This window comes from Dipodomys merriami, unplaced genomic scaffold, assembly GCF_024711535.1.
Source record: "Dipodomys merriami isolate MVZ:Mamm:240054 unplaced genomic scaffold, mDipMer1.0.p SCAF_3, whole genome shotgun sequence".
In the NCBI taxonomy this organism is placed as follows: Eukaryota; Metazoa; Chordata; class Mammalia; order Rodentia; family Heteromyidae; genus Dipodomys; species Dipodomys merriami.
The window spans coordinates 31913742-31933449 of record NW_027204492.1 but is presented as its reverse complement, the minus strand read 5'-3'; the positions used below and the strand labels follow the sequence as shown (position 1 = coordinate 31933449).

The 19708-nt window shown below is 34.2% G+C and overlaps 1 protein-coding gene and 1 non-coding gene across 5 annotated transcripts in view; both read right to left on the bottom strand.

Moving 5' to 3' along the window:
• Positions 1–19708, bottom strand: part of Lrch2 (leucine rich repeats and calponin homology domain containing 2) — a 98519-nt gene that overhangs the window by 16306 nt on the left and 62505 nt on the right. The window contains exons 12-17 of one of the 4 annotated variants that reach the window (XM_070039877.1): positions 18576–18653; positions 17123–17188; positions 13797–13845; positions 13600–13716; positions 3748–3792; positions 665–715 (exon numbers count right to left, since the gene is read on the bottom strand). In XM_070039877.1, the coding sequence (XP_069895978.1) occupies positions 665–715; positions 3748–3792; positions 13600–13716; positions 13797–13845; positions 17123–17188; positions 18576–18653 (406 nt within the window). The remainder of the gene's footprint in view (positions 1–664; positions 716–3747; positions 3793–13599; positions 13717–13796; positions 13846–17122; positions 17189–18575; positions 18654–19708) is intronic. The other 3 variants (XM_070039879.1, XM_070039880.1, XM_070039881.1) reach the window with 3 other exon arrangements.
• On the bottom strand, positions 184–313 carry LOC138840582 (small nucleolar RNA SNORA35). The gene has a single exon (XR_011376142.1). It is a non-coding gene; the product is annotated as a small nucleolar RNA SNORA35 (small nucleolar RNA).

The following is a 19708-nucleotide window of genomic DNA, read 5'->3' as shown; positions in this document are numbered from 1 at the left end:
ACACTAAATAAAGTGAACTGAAGTAAAAGAAATATTCTTTAGAATGTTTTATATTGAAATCTCTTGTGGTAAACCAAAAAGTTTAGATTAAAATAGAAGAATCAGTCATTCAAACAATCTTAGTATTTGATCAAGATGTTTCCTATTCTCTCTACCCCTTAAATGTAAGAAGACAGGAAATGTGTATGTAACCTTTTGTCGATAGGAACATCCCACTGCAGAGATGATTCTCGTGGAAAAAGGAAGTTTACTCTTGCATTGTTTTCAGACCTAACTGGTTACCCAGAAAACCAAAGGCCATTGAACAATGCTGAAGTTCTTTCTTTCAAATTAAAGTTTCAAAGCTATTGTTAAAAATTTTAAATATTGATTAATTAGAAAGTATACCTTTCATAAAGTGATTACTGTGACCTACACATAATTTTCACAGAAAGTCACAAGATTTACTTTAAATATTTATACAAAGAAATGGTATTCTTAATTTTTTATAGATTTGAAAGTTGATAAAAAATAATCTACAACATAGACTTTAAAATAGAAGTGAATAAATTACTTGGCACACAAAAAAGATGAAGTTACAGAGAAGCAAGAAAGAACCCTATGTAAAATACAGAAAACATGAAAACATACAAACATACAAAACATATAAAAACGGAACTTGTACCTCAGATGATACTGGAGATTGTGGTGACATATTAGCATTATCACTGTCTTGCTAAAATATAAAAATAAACAATGAAAAATGAAATTAAAATATGAAATGATGGTTTAAACACATGAAACAGAAAACTGTTTTGATCAGCTGCTAAAGTAAGAATGTGAATATATCTTCTAGTACCTTGCCACTCAAGGTATTGTCTGTGAACCTATAGCATAGGTATCCTCTGAAGAAGGCCCCAACCAATGCTGAATCAGAACCTACATAAGATCCCCAAGTGACTCATAAGTACTCAAAGTTTGAGAAGTACTATCTATACACAATGGGAACAATACACTACAATTGGAGACACATAAATGAAGGCATATAATCGTTCTACCACCTGAAACAAGAAACTTTATTTGGAAAATTATGTGTGCCAAAATAAAATTAAGAATAGTTACAAAGAATTTAATTGGTGAAAACATTAAATAGTTCTCAATTTTTGAGGACTATTCTGATACCCAAATATAAATCTCTTGACTTTATTCTAGAATATGCATATCATAAATGGCATTTATTCCTTCAATGAATGATTATTGGCCACCTGCTATGTTAGACTCTGCTAGACACTTGGAAGGCTGAAATTTTGTAAAATATCCACTTTAAAGATTTCTAAATCCAGAGGGAAAACAGATTCATGTATACATGAATCTTAGACTATTCATGGGGTATTATGAGACACAGAGTAATTTGAGGAGATTGTCAAGGGTGATGTAAAAAGGGCAAGTTTCATGAAAAAAACAAAAACCTAGTAAAAGCTTGCGTTATGGTGTCGCATCTATAGTCCCAGCTGTTCAGGAAATGGAGGCAAGAGGTCAGTTTGAGCCCAGTAGTTCAAGACCAGACTGAGCAACACAGGATCATAAAAAGTAACCCAAGCCTCAGTTTTTAAAAAAAACTAAGTTTATCAGAAAAAGATGGAAAGAAACAATCTTTTGCAACAAAGAATAAAAACAAAGACACAAGCAATAAATGGAAATGTTAGTATAAAAATAAAAACTTTGAGTACCAAGAGTAACATCAAAGAAAGGAGAGCAAGTTATGAGTTCAAGCTGATGTGGTAAACAGGCCCTTAATCAAACATGGTCTAGAATTTACCTTCAAGTAAATGGAAAGAGGCTGAATGTTTCTAACCAAGGAAATAACCTGATTATATTTGTGTTCCTTGAAACAATCCTTCTAGCTTCAGTGAGGTGAATGAACTAGAGAAAGTGGGGAGAGCTACCAAAATAGATTCAAAGCAGAGAATGTAAGCATGTAGAAAAATGGATGGGGACAAGATTACAAAGGCTTGAGGTTCACAGAGGTCAGTCTCAATGAGAGACATAAACCCCAGAGGTATCAGCATGTACCAATGTTGTTTATTGAGCAGGTAAGCCTCACATGAGATACCAAGCAGTTGAACATAACATAAGGAACTAAAATATTTAAGGAACAAACCTATCTCGCTGGCCTCCGTGCAGTAAAGGTAAGAGGCAGGTATATAGCGATTGATTGTGTTCACAGATGGGTAACTATTACCAAACACACACAATTGTCATTCAGGATTAACCATAGATAATAACAGTGAAAAGGTAGACAGGTTTTGGCAGAACTGGCTTTTTATTTTTTGCTTGTCCTGGGTCTTAAACTCGGCCTGGGCACTAGTCTTGATCTTCTTTGTGCTCAAGGCTAGCACTCTACCACTTGAGCCATAGCACTACTTTAGGCTTTTTCTGAGTAGTTTATTAGAAATAAGAGTCTCATTGACTTTCCTGCTGGGCTACCTTTGAACTTTGAACCTTAGATCTTATCCTCCTGAGTAGCTAGGATTACAGGTGTGAGCCACCAGCTCCCGCTTAGAACTGTCTTTTTTGTATCCCAGTTAATACTACTGGAAAGGGCATAGAGAGATATTGGTATTTGTCTGGGGAAAGGTAAATCATGAGGTTGTGTTCATTATTTTTTCTTGTGTGATTTTAATTCTTTTTTTTTTGGGTGGGGGTCCGGTCGTAGGGCCTGAAGTCTGGGCCTGGGCACTATCCCTCAGCTCTTTAGTTCAAGGCTAGCGCTCTACCATTTGAGCCACAGCCCCACTTCCGGCTTTTTTCTTTTTGCTTATGTGGTGCTGAGGAATGGAACCCAGGGCCTCATGCATGCAAGACAAGTGCTCTACCACTGAGCCACCTTCCCAGCCCCTGTGTAATTTTTAATTCTTAAAAGTAAGGCATTTCCCTGAGTTCAAGTCCCAGGACTGGCGCGCACGAGCACGCGTGCACATACACACACAAATAAAGGTAGATCAAAAGCAGTATCACAAAGGAAATGTTCCAACAACTGGAAAGCAGGAGACTACTGAATAACCTGAAATCAGATATCTGTTTGAGGAGCTGAGCTGTTGACCAACAACTGATCCTGTAGTTTAGATTCCTGGAAAGTCAAGATAATCTTTATCAATGGGCAAAAAAAACTGTCCTAACTGCTTATAGAAACATTGAATTGTAACTTTAAATAAATACTTGCAGATGAATTTTTTTAAGTAAGGCATTTTCAGAAGTCCTGTCAAGTACCCAAAATCAAATTAATTACAAATTTCTGCAGGGAAAAAATAAGTAAGCTTAGGTATTTGTGGAGAAAAGATCTCTTGCTTTGACAGTGTTATACTACTACAAGGATTAACCTAGTATAATAGAAAATTTACAGCAGTGTTTAACCTGTCCAAATTTAATTTAACATTTTAAAATAGTAACACAAATTTGAAGAGTTTGTAAAAGGAGTTCATCTAGAAAATCTCAATTGATTACCAAGATGATTTAGGGAAAAAAAAGTTGGGGAAAGATAACAAGCTTACATTCACAGATTATAGATATAATAATATTCAAAAATTATTACCAATTCTATTTTGAAGAACATATGGAAATCACATCATTAATTGATTATTTTATGATACTCAGGTTTCTTATCAATTAAATCACTAGCAAAGAAACTATGAGTTGCATTTACTTGAGTCAAATAAATATCACAAGTCAACATTTCAAATACTATTAATATTACCCTCTTGTTCTCACCTCATCATTTTCATTGACACTTGAACTCTTCCTTGTGGATTTATACTGAAAAATATATAAACATATACTTTATTTTTCCTTGAACATCTAAATTCTCTGGTTGTAAATTATGTAAGGCTTATTCCTATTTTATACTTTTATTGAATCACTTGATGTTAAACTTAGATATATAATCAGTTTAAACAGTCCCACTACAAATTAATCTGTATAATGCTATGTGCAAGACAATTTTCTAAGTACTTTCAATACATCAAGTAATGTTCCCTTCCTACAATCCCATTCCCATTCATTCAGTTTCACAATCTGAGAGTTCTTCCATGACTTACTATATCCAATAGTCCATCAAGTCAATTCTTTTTAAATTTCTCTCAGACTTATTTCTTGTACATCATTATAGCTAATATCCTATGCTACACCCTCATTATCTCTCATCTATTATTAAGAAATCTGAAGTGTGGGGAGGTATATAGTTTAAATGTAGAGTGCTTGCCTAGCATGTGACAATACTGGGTTCAATCTTCACATCTCAACCCCTCCCCAAAAGAAGATAAAAATCCAATCATTTCAAGTTTTATAAAACACTACATTGCACATAATATTGACTATTCAATAATAATGCTGATAATACACAAGTGCTTGTTACAAACTAGTATAAGATGCCTTATACATATTTTAATCCATTTAATCTTTATAACAGTATGATTGCCTCCATACTATATCCCTCTTTTTAACTTTTTTTTTAATTTTATTTTTTGTCGGTCATGGGGGATGAACTCTGGGCCTGGGCACTGTTCCTCAGCTCTTCAGCTCAAGGTTAGCGCTTTACCACTTGAGCCACAGCACCACTTCCAGTTTTTTTTCTGCCTATGTGGTCCTGAGGAATCGAACCCAGGGCCTCATGCATGCAAGGCAAGCACTCTACCACTGAGCCACCTTCCCAGCCCACACTATATCCTTCTTTTACAGTGATCTCAGAGATAACATGATCAACATAAAAAATGTTAATATATAACACAATTGTTTCTAAGAAAGAATAAGAAAATACAGTATGATATCCACTTGTACTCTTTTCTTTTCCTTATTTTTTATGTGTGTATATGTGTGCATATATACCAGTACTGAGGCTTGAACTCAGGGTCTTGGCATTGTCCCTTAGCTTTTTCACTCAAGGCTAGAATTCTACCAACTTAAGCCATAGCTCTACTTCCAACTTTTTTGGTAATTGGAGTCTCATGGTCTTTCCTGCCAGGAATTGACTAAAATCCTTAGACTTCAGCCTCCTGAGTAGCTAGAGTGCCAGGCTGTTGGAATTAATTCAATTCCTCCTCATAATTACCTTATTTCTTCTACAAGTTGTTAATGGACTATTTTTCTACTTGGCAGCTCATGACTGTCCTTTCAGAAAATTTACTTATTTTCAGAGTATATCCAAATTTTGAAAAAGATAACCTATCTGACGTCTCAATCACAAGCTGCACAGTAAGCTGTCTTAGAAATTACAAATACAAAACATATGTTCCAACAGTGTCTATCCTCTGACAACTATGATTACTCTACCAGTATGCATTTCTTTCCCACTGATCCCAGATGTAGCCTTGGAAACTTTTAGCCACTAAATGAAGTTGGTATGTAAAAACAAATTGGCATCCCTAGGTAAGAGGTTATCTGAGGTAATTATTTTTGGTTCTAGTCTATTTCAATAAAATGGAGACATTTGAGTGAGCAATGGACTAATGTTTATTAAGTGATTCTGTTGTGTGAAGTGCTATTCTAAGAACTGTATCTTAATAAAGAATTTAATACTTATAACAATCCTGTGAGAGATGATGCTATTAGACTTATTTGTAGACAACAACAACAATAATAATAATAGTAAGCTCAGAAGGGTAACACGGCTTGCCGAACAATTAGTAGATATCCATCTAAGGAATAAGAGTCAAGTAATTTGGTTCTAGCTCAAGCAATATGCTACATACCCATTTCTAAAACCTGTATGTTTAGTAAGAGTTTGCCAGAAATAAAAGGGCCAGCATGTATTTTCAGAATATGGAAAACTAATAGAAATGAAAAACACACAGCCAATGTAAAAAACAAAAGTAGTTCAGGAACTGGGCACTGATATCTCACCCTTGCACTGCTAGTTACCCAGGAAGCTGAGATCAGAGGATTCCAGTTAGAAGCATCGGAAGAAAAATTCACTAAACTTCATTTCCAATTAACCAGTAAAAATGCTAGACCAGAGGCATAGTTCAAATTGTAGAGTACTGGCTGTAAGTCAAACAGTTCAGTAAGAGGAGCTGAGCTCTAGCCTAGGTACCAACACACACACACACACACACACACACACACACACACACACACACACACACACACACACACACACACACACACACACACACAATTTTTTCACCAAGGCTATGTAGAAAGTGAATTGAGGGAAGTAAGGAAATGTAAGAATTAGGTAAGAAACATCTCACAAAAAAATGTCAAGTAGTTCAAACTATTTTGTTTGTAGTAGGGAGCCAATAAAGAGCCAGAGGATTTCTCCAAAGGTTGTAAAAGGGGGGAGATTAAGAAATTATTGTACTTATAAAGACAAGAATGTATAAAAGATTACAACAAGGCAAGGATAGTAGAGATAGAAATAATTTTTTTAAAAGGATATATATTTAGCAGATTGGATGACCAATCAGGTAAGGGGGACGAGAAAGTGAAAGAATGAAAGAAGATGGAAATATTGCCCTTACAGAAACAGAAGTAAGTTTTATCATGGGGATTGTGAGGAAGAGGCATATTGAATTTAAAATACATGTAAGACATCCAAGCAATTAGAAACACAAGTGTGGAAACCAGAGAAGAAAAATAGAATACAAATTCAAACCAAGTAGAATATTTAAAAAAACATGTGGAGTCAACTCTCAGCATAGAGCTTTAAGAGTAATTAAAAAAGAAAAGAGACATTAAAATCAAGTAGAAAAATGTCAGAAGAGAAATCAAACAAGAACATCAATACTGAGCACCAGTGTTTTGCACTTATAATCCTAATTGCTTGAGAGATGGAAAATGGGAGAAACATTATTCAATGACAACCAGGGCCAAAAGTTCACAAAATTCCATCTCAATCAAATGCAGGTATGGCACTGCACACCTGCTGAAGGCTGAAATCAGGATGACCACAGTTCCAGGCCAGCTTAGGCAACAAAATATTTGCAGGACTCCATCTCATCAGAAAAAAATGCTGGATGTACTGGCATGCACCTGTTACAGGGACACAGGAAGCATAAATGGGGGATTGCAGTGCTTGTCTAGGCAAAATTGAGATACTATTTAAAAATAACTAGAGTGCAAAGGTTTGGAAGTATGGTACAAGCAGTAGAGAGACTACTTGGTAAGCGCAAACTCTGAGTTCAAACTCCAGTACCATAAAGAAAAGGGGAAATAACATCAAGAAGATAATGGAAGAATAATCAGAGAAGAAAATGGGATAGAAACCAAGAAAGGATGAAGAAAATATGGCCATCACTGTCAAATGCTAGATTGGATTTGGCATTAGTACTTCACATTAACCTCTAGTGAAGGACAGTTCAATAAAGAAACTGAAGTGAAAGCCAGATTCCAGTGAGGAAAAAAAAGAATCATCAGAAAGGAGGGGGCAACAATGCTCAATAGGAAATGTACTCATTACCTTGCTCATGTAAATGTAATCCCTCTGTACAACATTTTTACAATAAAAATGTACAAAAGACTGAGGAATTATAAATGGCAAATTTGTTGCTAACAAAAGGAATCTACTGAAGCAGAAGTCTGGGATGGCGGTAGTGTTGGGACTCAGAAAACACTACACAAACTGTAATAACCTGGAGGTCATTCTCTAACCTGCTCTCTTTACTTCACCTTATTTTTCTCCCACACAGTAAGTCATAGAAAATATCTTCCTCTACCCTACAGCAAGACAAAAGACCTATAAAGATCAGTTCACTTGACCTGCTGCCTTCTTTTCCTAATACTGTCACATGCACAGGTTTCATGTCACATGTCTCCCTCACATAGTGGGGAAGAATGGAAGTCACACAGAGATACAGCAAAGAGCCTGAACAAACAGGCCTTGCTGAGTCCCCTCCGTTGATTACCATCAGTTCACACCACTATTTGCACAGCTATCTACCTCATGCACCAGATGGAGCATAACTAGTTTTCCCTTGATCTTAAAATATTTGTTTCTGAAGTATCCCATGTTATATTAAACTTTTCCCAGGAATTTGTCTGTTGTCAAATGGTTCTCAACCATGCCCCTTGCAATGAGCAAGAAAAAGTTATTTTCTCCCCCACAGTAGAAGTTTGGGTATATTTACAAAATGCAAAGTAGGGCTGGGAAAGTGGCTCAGTGGTAGAGCACTTGCCTTGCATGCCTGAGGCCCTGGGTTCGATTCCTCAGCACCACATAAGCAAAAAGAAAAAAGCCGGAAGTGGCGCTGTGGCTCAAGTGGTAGAGCGCTAGCCTTGAGCTGAAGAGCTAAGGGACAGCGCCCAGGCCCAGAGTACAGGCCTCACGACCGGACCCCCCCCCCCAAAAAAAATAAAAGAACAAAATGCAAAGTAAAGAAAGAGAAAGGAGTGGATAGCTGGACAGCAAAGAAACATAAGATGATATAGTCAAGAGCTGAGATAAGAGGCAATGTACTATTGCTACTTGAACACTATTCTAATTTAAATCTTCATTATTCATGAAAACTAAGTTTTGCCTTAAAACCAAGATATTTAACAGTATACTACAAGTCCAACTTTTACTGAGTCAACTAAGCAATCCCCCATTAGACTGAATATTAAAGTTTTATTATTTCTGTTTAGATGCTACAATAAAAACCTATGTTGAAACTAGTGTATCAAAAAGGTCAGTCAATTCATCTTTGAAATTCATTTTAATTTCACAGAAGACAATAACTTGTGCAAAACTCTTTTTGAGAACAAATCAGGTTAGTTTATAAACCCAGCTGCTCTTCCTAGTCCGGAATAAGGCTGACAATGGTCATGAGAATACTTTTCAAATATTTTCCTTGGAATTAATCTTTAAATAAAAATATTATAGTCTATGAAATCACTATATATTTTAAGACACTATAGTGTTTTATCTCAACAGTAATCACATATATTTGAAGGTATATATGGCATTTAAACAAATTAAGTAAATATTCTAGTGCACTGGGTATTTTGTTTAGAAATCAGCCATTAAGTTCATTTAGAAATTCATGTGTTATACTTACAAAAAATTAAAGCCACTAATTTAAATAGCAACATAAGGTTAGATTTTCATACTTCATATGTGCCCTATTAAAAGAACATCAATGAATTTCTGTAATATATGTTTACTCAAGCAATATATTTCTGGGAATAATTTTGATTGGAAAATGAAATAAGGAGTCGTTTGGAAACAAATATTTTTTTTGGTCAGCTGTGGGGCTTGAACTCAGGGCTTGGGTGCTATCCCTCAGCTCTTCAGCTCAAGGCGAGTGCTCTACCGCTTGAGCCACAGCGCCACTTCTGGTTTTCTAGTGGTTTATTGGAGATAAGAGTTTCACAGACTTTCCTGAAGGGGCTGGCTTTGAACCGTGATCCTCAGATCTCAGCCTCCTGAGTACCTAGGATTACAGGCGTGAGCCACTGGAAACAAAATTTTATAGGTGAAAGTAGTTTTCTATACAATTTAAAATTTAAAAGTTAATGTACCTCTCTACCATGACTACTTACTCAAATAATCTAATCCAATTTATCTTCCTGCTCACACAATCTAGCCAATATGCTGCATCTTTTTTACTTAGTTTCAGAGACTTAGCTGAAAAAAAAATATTTGACATTGTTTTTGGCAATGATGAAGTAAAACAGAGATCTGAGTTTTGTACGCATACCCATGTTCATATATACGCAGATGCTTTCAAGAAGTATACGAATAACAGCATTATGAATAATTTACCATGGAACAGAAATAAGGAAATATGTGGCTTAGTTTAAAGCTCTGTATATGTTATAGCCCTGTCAATGTAAAGGAGCCATCACTTCATAGAAATAATTTTATAAAATCTCTAGAGTACTATATTTACTGTTCTTAATGAATTATAGATCCAAATAGTTTCAATAATACATGTAAAAGTAAATGTTTTGATTATTAGAAAATATTGGTGATTAAGAAAAGTCTTGATTAAAGAGAAGCTTCTCTGAAGAAGAAAGAAGGATGGCCAATAGACACATGAAGAAATGTTCAACATCCCTAGCCATAAAAGAAATGCAAATCAAAACAACATTGAGATATCACCTCACTCCAGTTAGAACAGCAAAAATCAAGAACTCTAACAACAACAGATGCTGGAGGGGATGTGGACAGAAAGGAACCTTACTTCATTGTTGGTGGGAATGTAAACTTGTTCAACCACTTTGGAAAGCAGTATGGAGGTTCCTCAAAAGACTTCACATAGAGCTCCCCTATGATCCAGCAATCCCACTTTTGGGCATTTACCCAAATGTTTACAAACAAGACCACACTAAAGCTACCAGCACAACTATGTTTATTGCAGCATTATTTACCATAGCTAAGATATGGAACCAACCCAGATGCCCCTCAGTAGATGAATGGATCGAGAAAATGTGCTATATATACACAATGGAATTCTATGCCTCCATCAGAAAGAATGACATTTCCCCATTTGTTAGGAAATGGAAAGGTTTGGAAAAAATTATATTAAGTGAAGTAAGCCAGGCCCAAAGAAACATAGGTCCCATGGTTTCCCTTATTTGCAATATCTAGTATAGGTATGAGTCAAGCGGAAAAGGTCAGTTAATGTGATGTTAGGAAAATGAACCCTTAAATATGTATTTTAATGTTTTCGTTTCTTTCATGCATGTGTTTCTAACGCATTTATAAGATTATTTCTTTGTTGCTTTGTATGTCCCTCCCCCACAGTGTAACCCCCGCTTTCACTATATTTGATGTCAGTATAACATGTGGAGGAGATGGGGACAAACAAGTCGTTTAAGGATTCAGGTGGACCTGTTGCAACAATGAGAAGTACAAAATGTCATGTCAAAACCAGCTTTACAATGTCGGTGGGGGGGGGGGAGGGGGGTATGATTGGGTGGGGGGCAGGGGGGAGGCTGGGAAGTGAGGTGAAGGGTAAACAAAGGAGGAGGCTGCAATGCTTGGTAAGAAATGTATGCATTATCCTGCCCATGTAATTGTAACCCCTCTGTACAGTATGTTCTCAAATAAAATAAAATTCAATTAAAAAAAAAGAAAAGTCTTGAAACCCTTTTGCACAATACTTAAATTTTCAAAAACTAATTTTAAAAATAAAAGAAAACTATGTTTTTCCTTTGAAAGAAGACATGTTATAACTAATAGAAGATTCTATAATAATGGAAATACTGGCGATTCCAAACTGTACTTCAGATTACAACAAAATCTTAATATATGTTATACTGGTCTTTTTCTTTTTTTGGAGTCTGATGTTAGGAATTAAATCCAAGGCTCCACACATATTTTATACATGTTCTACTATTAAACTACTCTTATCCCCTTTGATTTTACCTTTTCTTGATTTCAGAGGAAAAAAACAAAACAAAAAACAAAAAACTTGGCATATTAAATTTTTTCAATGTCCTCACACTGACACCTTCTGACAAGTAAGGAGAACTACACATCTCCTGAAAACATTTTCCAGTGACTGAAGCTCTGTGTGTGTGTGTGCGCGCGCGCGCGCGCGCGCGCGTGCGTGCGTGCGTGCGTGTGTGTGTGTGTGTGTGTGTGTGTGTGTGTGTGTGTGCGCGCGCGCATGCGTGCGAGCTCTAAATGCTAGTGCTCGCTCTACCATTTTGAGTCCCAGTCCTACTTCTGATTTTTTGCTGGTTAATTGGAGATAAGGGTCTCACATTTTGCTGCCTGGGCTGGATTTGAACCATGATATCAGCCTCTTGAGTAGCTAGGATTACAGGCACAAGCCACTGCTACTCAAATAGAAGCTTATTTTTGCACCTACTTTATCAAGTAATAAATTAGCAACTACTGAATGATGATTATATAATAGTCATTTCAAGTATTATACCATTTGATCTCTTAGATCTAAGTTCTATTTACAAACACATTTTATTCAGTTTCTTGACTCAAGGTCTCAAGAACTAAAAAGGGGGAAATTTACGATAAATATCCCTGTAAATATTCAGTGAAGATCTAAAAGGGTTGAGATGAAATTACTTTCATCATTACTGAACAAAGATCTCCTTAGAATGACTTCCTTTTACTCATGTCTTTATTTTATTTATATTTTATACTGGCCAACTGACAGTAGGGTTGTTAAAAATGCCCAGTAATTATTTGTTGAAGGGTTAAATGTGTCACTGATTTGCTAAGACATGTAACACTTTGCTTTGGTTATATGCAACATCCAAATACTTGTTACATTCTCATATATAGAAAGATATTCATGTCCCAGACCTCCTAACACTCTTAATTTATGAAACTGTTTTCCTCAGCGCAGTTTTGTTTTGTGTGTCCATTGGATTACAAACTTTATTAAAAAATACAAAACACCAAAAAAACAAAGATATTCATGTGAAGTGACAGATCTATTTTTACTACACAGAAAAAAGATAAACAGATCCTTTTTATTAGTTGTATGAACTGAAAACTGACTATAAGCTAGGTAAATTACAAGTGTTTAAATCAAAGTATAACCAGATAAGAATTGTGCTGTGGGGAACAGAAAAGATTCAAGACAACAAAATTTGCTATTCATGGAGGAGGAGTCTGTTTGTACTGTTCATTTAAGTCAAATTCCAACAATAAACTCTGGCAAATACTAAAAATCATCCTAAATTCTGATGATTAATCTCTGTGAATATGGCAGACATTAAATACAAATAAGACAATAACACAATATTTATAATAACATATACAACAAAATTTTATTAACTACCTACTAACTAAAGGTTTGGGACAATTCAAATACTCTGGAGTTTCCTGTAAGATAACAGATTTGCTCAAGAAATATAAGATAATAAAAAGGGGGAAAATGGATGAAATCACAAATATTTTAGCAAAATGTAAATTGTATTTAGTAACATAATAGAAGTACTTAACTACTAATCGTAAATACCTGTCAATTATTTGTTGAAACAAATTCAATAAAAGTCCTTTCTTGAGCCAGGCATGGTGGCACAAGCCTGAAATCCCTATATTTGGTAGGATAAGGCAGGAGGCTTAAGAGTTGTAAGCCAGTTGGGCACTAGTGGCTCACTAGTACAATCCTAGTACTTGGGAGCCTGACAACTGATTGTTGGAATTCAAAGCCACTCCAGGCAGGAAAGCCCTTGAGACTCTTATCCAATCAGCCAACCAAAACCAGAAGTAGAGCTGTGGCTCAAGTGGTAGAGAGCCAGTCTTGAGCAAAAAGAAGCTAAAGCTAAAGGACAATTCCCAGGCCTGGAGTTCAAGCCCTAGTAACAGCAAAAACAAAATAAAACAAATAAGAGTTGTAAACAAGCTTTGGGCTACATTGTAAGATTCTATCTTCTTAAAACCCAAACATACCATTAATTGCTATAACTAGTAGTGTAACAAATAAAAATTCATTTTTCACTGAAAATATTTTGTAAATCATACTTTATATTGATCTACTAGCTTTGTTGATTTAATTACTAAAATTTTATAGTGTAATTAAATACCATATATATTCCACATATACATGAGAAATCAAGATAAATATTTGCTATATTTAGCTTTAGAATTTAATATTATTGACTTAAACCAAAACTTGACACTTTCAAAATTAACAAATACAAAATAAATTTTAAAATTGAATAATGTACCTTGAAATATTCCTTTCTAATCTGTTTACTCCGCCTCCTTTCTTCACTTTGCCAGATTATAGGTTGAGATTCTGGCCAATGTTGTTCAACTATTTGATCCTTCTGATTCTCTAAGGGCTATAATGAAATAATTTTTTGTAACTAACCAATTGAGACCAAAATAACATGCGTATATTAGTAATTTAATTTCTTCTTACCTGCCATGTAAGGGGAGATAATGGTGAATTAACTTCATCTGCTGAGACACTAAAAAATTAAATATGTTTTATTATGTGATAAGGTACTTAGAAAAAAAATCCTTTGCTTATGAACATTATAAAGTTGCCTTTATTTTTCAACAGGAAAGACTGTATCCAAACCTAGCCTTTAAACTAATAACATGAAATTTCCAATTGACAAAGTATATTTAAATTTCTAATAACTTGATCTACAGTAAATATCAAAAATGGGTTTACATTCTATAAACCTTTTCATATATGACTTCCCTAAGGAATTTAAAGAGGCCAAGAGTGCAATAATTATGTAATAATAATAATAATGTCATCTGAAGTCAGGCTCAAAGAGATAAAAGATGCATGTTTTCTCTCATGTGAAAGTTAGATCTAATTTACAAGCATATATGAAAGCAAATAGGGTCACATGAAAATATATACAAACAAAATGACTAAACTATGGTACATACATAGCGGAGGATTCCAATGATATAACTCTTGAACAAATTAATATTTAAGCTGGGCCCCGGTAGCTAATGTTAGTGTAGTCCTAGCAAAACAGGAGACTGAGATCTGAACACTGTGGTTCAAAGTCAGTGCAAGGAAGGAAAGTCCATGAGACTCTTATCTCCAATTAACAACAACAAAAAAAGCTAAAAGTGGAGCAATTGGTGAAATGCTAGCACTGATAAGCACAAAAGCTCAGGGACAACACCCAGGACCTGAGTTCAAGCCCCAGAACCAGCACGAAAAAATGAATATCAGGAAGCCGAAACATATTTTATTAGAAGGGGAGATAAAGTGGAGGTAGACGAGTGGAGAGAGGAATCATGGACAAATAAAATCACAATATTCAATGTGCATCTGTGAAAATGGTACCAGGTAACTTGAGGAGATGGTTAGAGTTGGGAGAGATGGGGGAAGAATGATGGAAGGGGTGACATTGATCAAGATTTGTTATATTCATAAACTGATGTATTGATTGAAATTCCTTTGTACAACTACTTAAATAAAAAGGAACATTAAAAATAAAACCAATAAAAACAAAATGGCAAAAAAAAAAGTGTAAGTGGTGCTTAGTGCAAGGTAATTAGAGGCAGTCTATTAGGAAGGGATTGCTATAGTGCTGTGGGACCTAATTGGTTTCCATAGAATTTGTTGCTTTCAAAAAAGTGAGCCTGCCCTGAATGTCTCTTACCCCATGATCAACTGCTTCAAAACATCACCCAACATTGCGATGACATGTAACATAAAGATCTCACCAGAGCTGAGGAAAAATGAACTGGATTATGAAAGATTACATAAATTAAAGAAGGAAAAGGGGCAATCTTTGCACAGAGACAAGATTATAGAACACAGAGGTATGAAATCATGCTGGAAAAAATAAAGTACTTCTGTTCCTAATCTGAAATGGTGCCAGTGGAAGAATGAAGATGATGAATTTTTATATATGCTGATGATACGCAGAAACCCACCTCAGCCTCATGGAATTAAGCTAAACGTTTAAGTTATAAATATATGCATGTATATATATCCATGTATATATGTATACATGTGTGTATATATATATATATATAAATATATATATAAATATATATATATATATATATATATATATATATATATATCTGGAAGTGGCGCTGTAGCTCAAGTGGTAGAGCGCTAGCCTTGAGCTAAAGAGCTGAGGGACAGTGCCCAAGCCCAGAGTTCAGGCACACGACTAGACCCCCCCAAAAAATAAAAAATAAAAATAAAAATATATAAAAAGAAAAGATAGTAGCAAACAAGAAGTGGGAAATGCACTGTTGCATTTATAGTTCAGAACTATCATTCTTGCACAGAACAGAAGTTAGATTTTTTTTTCTGTCATTCATGGGGCTTGAACTAAGTGCCTGGGCTCTGTCCCTGAGTTCTTTCACTGAAGGATAGCACTCTACCATTTTGAGCCACAGTGCTACTTCCAGTTTTTCAGTGGTTAATTGGAGATAATTCATAAAGAAATGGAAAGATGGAAAAAATCATATTAAGCTAGACCTAAAGAAACATAGGCTCCATTGTTTCCCTCATTTGTAATAATTAGTACATGTCTAGGATAGTCTTAGCAGAGGATCACAATAGCTCAATAGCTATGTACATATGACCATATAAGATGATACTAATAGAAATGTACTCCAAGATATGGAAACATGAGGTTTTTCTTTGTTGTTGTTATTTTTAACATACTGTCTGAAGTTATTTCTTTTTTCTTTCATTTTTTTTTTCTTTGGTTTATCCCCTGTTGTCACTGTATTTGATTTTGGTATCCTGCATCTTGTATATACATTTATCTGATTTGGGGAAGGGAAGGGAAACAACAAAATGGTAAGACAAAGGACAAAGGGTGAACCAATGCAACAGCGATACTCACAAGACAATATGTTGGTAATGAGCTTCACAACTAGGGGGTAAGGAGGGGGGGGGCGGGGGGGAGGAAAGTGAGAAAAAACAAGGGGGTAACAATAGAGTCTCACAGGGACTTTTCTCTGCCCTGACTGGCTTCAAACTATGAAGTGTTCTTTGTTACTTAATATTAAAACTTGGAGTTCTGAACCAAACAAGTCTGAATTTAAATTCTGATTGTACCTCTTACTAGCTATGCAACCTTGAGGTAACTTCTGTTTATTTCTGAGTCTCAAGTTTATTCATCTATAAAATGGGGATAATCAAAAGTAACAACTTAATGTTACTGTGAGGATTAAATGAGACTACACATCAGAAGCATTAAGAACAGTACACATGTAACAGGCATCCACAAATATCAATTCTGTGTGCTTCCGTACTTCTGCCCAGACTTGGAACTATACACTCCCAGGGGATGACTCAAGAGTTGAGCCCAATGTAAATTTTCAAACTATCAAAGCAATATGAAGAAAATGTCCAACATCTTTTACTTCTTTAGAATTTGTTTATGTAGACTTAGATTACGTACTTATAGAAAAAATATGCAGCATCCAATTGAAATAATCAAAAAGTAAACAGTAACATAAAGAACAAACAACTAGGAAGATCACATTACTGATAGTAACAGCAATACAAAAAATATGCTGAGTGAATAGGTAATTTTATTATCAAGACAAATTCTAGGACTAAGTAAAATAGTTTTGTTTTGTTTATATCAAAACTAAGATTAATTTACTTGTGACATATCGTAAATTATCTCATTACATTGTTTTTATATAATTTATTCAATTAGAGCCCATTTGAAGAAAAACTGCTATAAGATCAAGTCTCAATATAAAATACTAAATATAAAGAATAAGATATATTTGTACCTCTTTTCACATTCCACAGTTTGTTTCAGCTTGTTTCTAATGACAGAAGTTGAATGATTAAGAATCCTAGAAGTAATTCAACATATTAATTATAAAATACACTAAAAGAATACAACATATGCAAGACATGAAATATCTCCAAAATAAACTTGATCTAGTCCATGAAGATCTTTGCTAGAAAATATTTAAATGCTATTTATATCAGATGCCCATAAGCACACTATTTATGAAAGACTGAAATTCACCAATTCATGCATCTTCTTTTACACATCCTTTTTAAAGGTTTATATTCCTTCTAGCCATATATCTGATTTGTGGCTGAGACAGAAGTTAAAGAGATACAGACTTTTTAGGTAACATTATAAGTGATTTGGTTTTCCCAGCACAGCAAATGATATGAATTATGTTAATACATGTACATAATTATGTTGCCAAAAGCCAATAATAAACTTTAATTCTAAATGTAAACCATTACTAAAGTTCAATCCCTTAAAAATCCACGATGTTTAATAACCAAATGAAACTGGATTAGAAGAAAATTAAAACAAAGAAAATGAAAAATGATGAGACATAAGAGAGAACTATTTGTCCATAATTTTATCTTTCTAAATATAATCTGAATGTCAAAATAATGAATTAATATTTCTCTAACATATTTATATATTCAAGAGTTTTTAATATCACTACAGAAATAAATGTGACTTGAGTTTTCATATTAAAGTTTAGTATTAAAAATGAATTAAAAAACATGTGATCCAAAATGAAATCTTCAAATATCAAGGGTTAAAATACAGAAAAATTTTAAACTACATATTAATTGATACAAAATGACATAAATAGAACTTGGTAGGTATAAACAATCGAATTTCCATCATATAGATCTCCACACTAGCTTGGATCTAGTATAGCCTCACTAAGAAGACACTGTGAGGTATGAAATCACCATTGGTTTAGATATAAACTAAAATTTCCTTAATTACCTAAAACCAGAAGACTATAGGTAGCAAAAGGAAATAAAATGTTATTCCTTATCTATGAAAACAAAAATAAAATGTTAAAAATAATGTGTTTTATTTTTTTTTTAAATGGCAATAAGTACTATCCTGAGGAAATTACCAGAATTATTAAAAGGACAGAAGTAGTTAATAAAAATTTGATTACTCTCCACACCACACTCACTAGAATTGTGATGACTGACATGCAACAGTCATACTGGAGCCAAAAAAAAGTTGGTTCCATTTCCTACACAATATAATAAACTGGAAATTTTACCTGTGTGATATTTTATAACATTTTATATTTTATTCTGTGATAACTAACCAATGTTAAAATAAATATCTACTTATCTAACACACTTTCCTAACAGTCCCGAACTTATTTTAAGTAAGACTACACAATTCAGCTTCATGAACCTAGCCCCTTAATACTTAAGGCTTCCACCAACTCTAGATACCTTGATTTCCGTCCTGCTGCTCTGGTCCTCTGGAAGAGTTTGTCACTGAATGATGATCTATAACTTAAAGGCCTCCATCTATATTCACATTTCACATATATCAATCAAAGCAAAAAATGGGAGAAGGAAGATGATGTTTTTGGAGAAGACAAGGAAGTCATTAGTAAAGAAAGCAGAAAAGAAGAATGGCTAGGTTTCAAGAGTTGAAAGAACTCTCCAAATATTTTTAACAAACTAGAGGTCTAATTGATTCTCCTCAATTTGAAATCTTGATATAAACAAATAAAAAACAGATAATGTGATAATTTCTACAATTTTGAGTGAAAATAATAAAGTTCTCAGTCTGATTTTACACTCCATGATCCTTAATTATATTTTAATTGTTTAACTTTTCATATTTGTTTTTTGTTATCTATCTATAACACACTCAGAAGCACATCCTTCCACAATAAAGAAAAACCCTCAGGACACACCTAAAAGCAAATAAAATAATTATTAAAAGGAAAGACAAAACAGAAAGTACTATAGAATAAGTCAGAAGTCATAAAAATACAATACGAATCAGCTAACTTAAAGCTATTGATTACAGAAGCCAATATATACTTTAATTTTTGTTTAAGACAATAATCCTATTTTAAGATATTGAACATCTTCTTAATCCACATGAGAAGATCATAATATAAATAGTAGTCTGGTTTCTAATGTTATTACATGAGAAAGATGATAATTTACTAACCCTACAACGAGTAGAGCTGATGAAAATTTGTAAATCTGGCTCAATAATTTACAAACCAGTATTATTTTGTTTATTTTTAACAGAATTTCCTTTCTTGTATTCTCAAATCAATATGAAGAATATTCCCTTTGATGATTAGCACCAAAAATGAGGACATTCTGATATACATTTTATTCTAATCTGCCACAATTTTTTTCTCCTTCTAGAAAACAAAAATGTGTATTTTGTGGCAAAAGTATTGAACATAAAATCTACTCTGTTAACTTTTTATGGTGCCAGTCCTAGAGCTTGAATTCAGGGCCTGATGAATATCCCTGAGCTTCTTTGCTCAAAGCTAGCACTCTACCACTTGAGCCACAGCTCCACTTCTGGCTTTTTGGTGGTTAATTGAAGATAA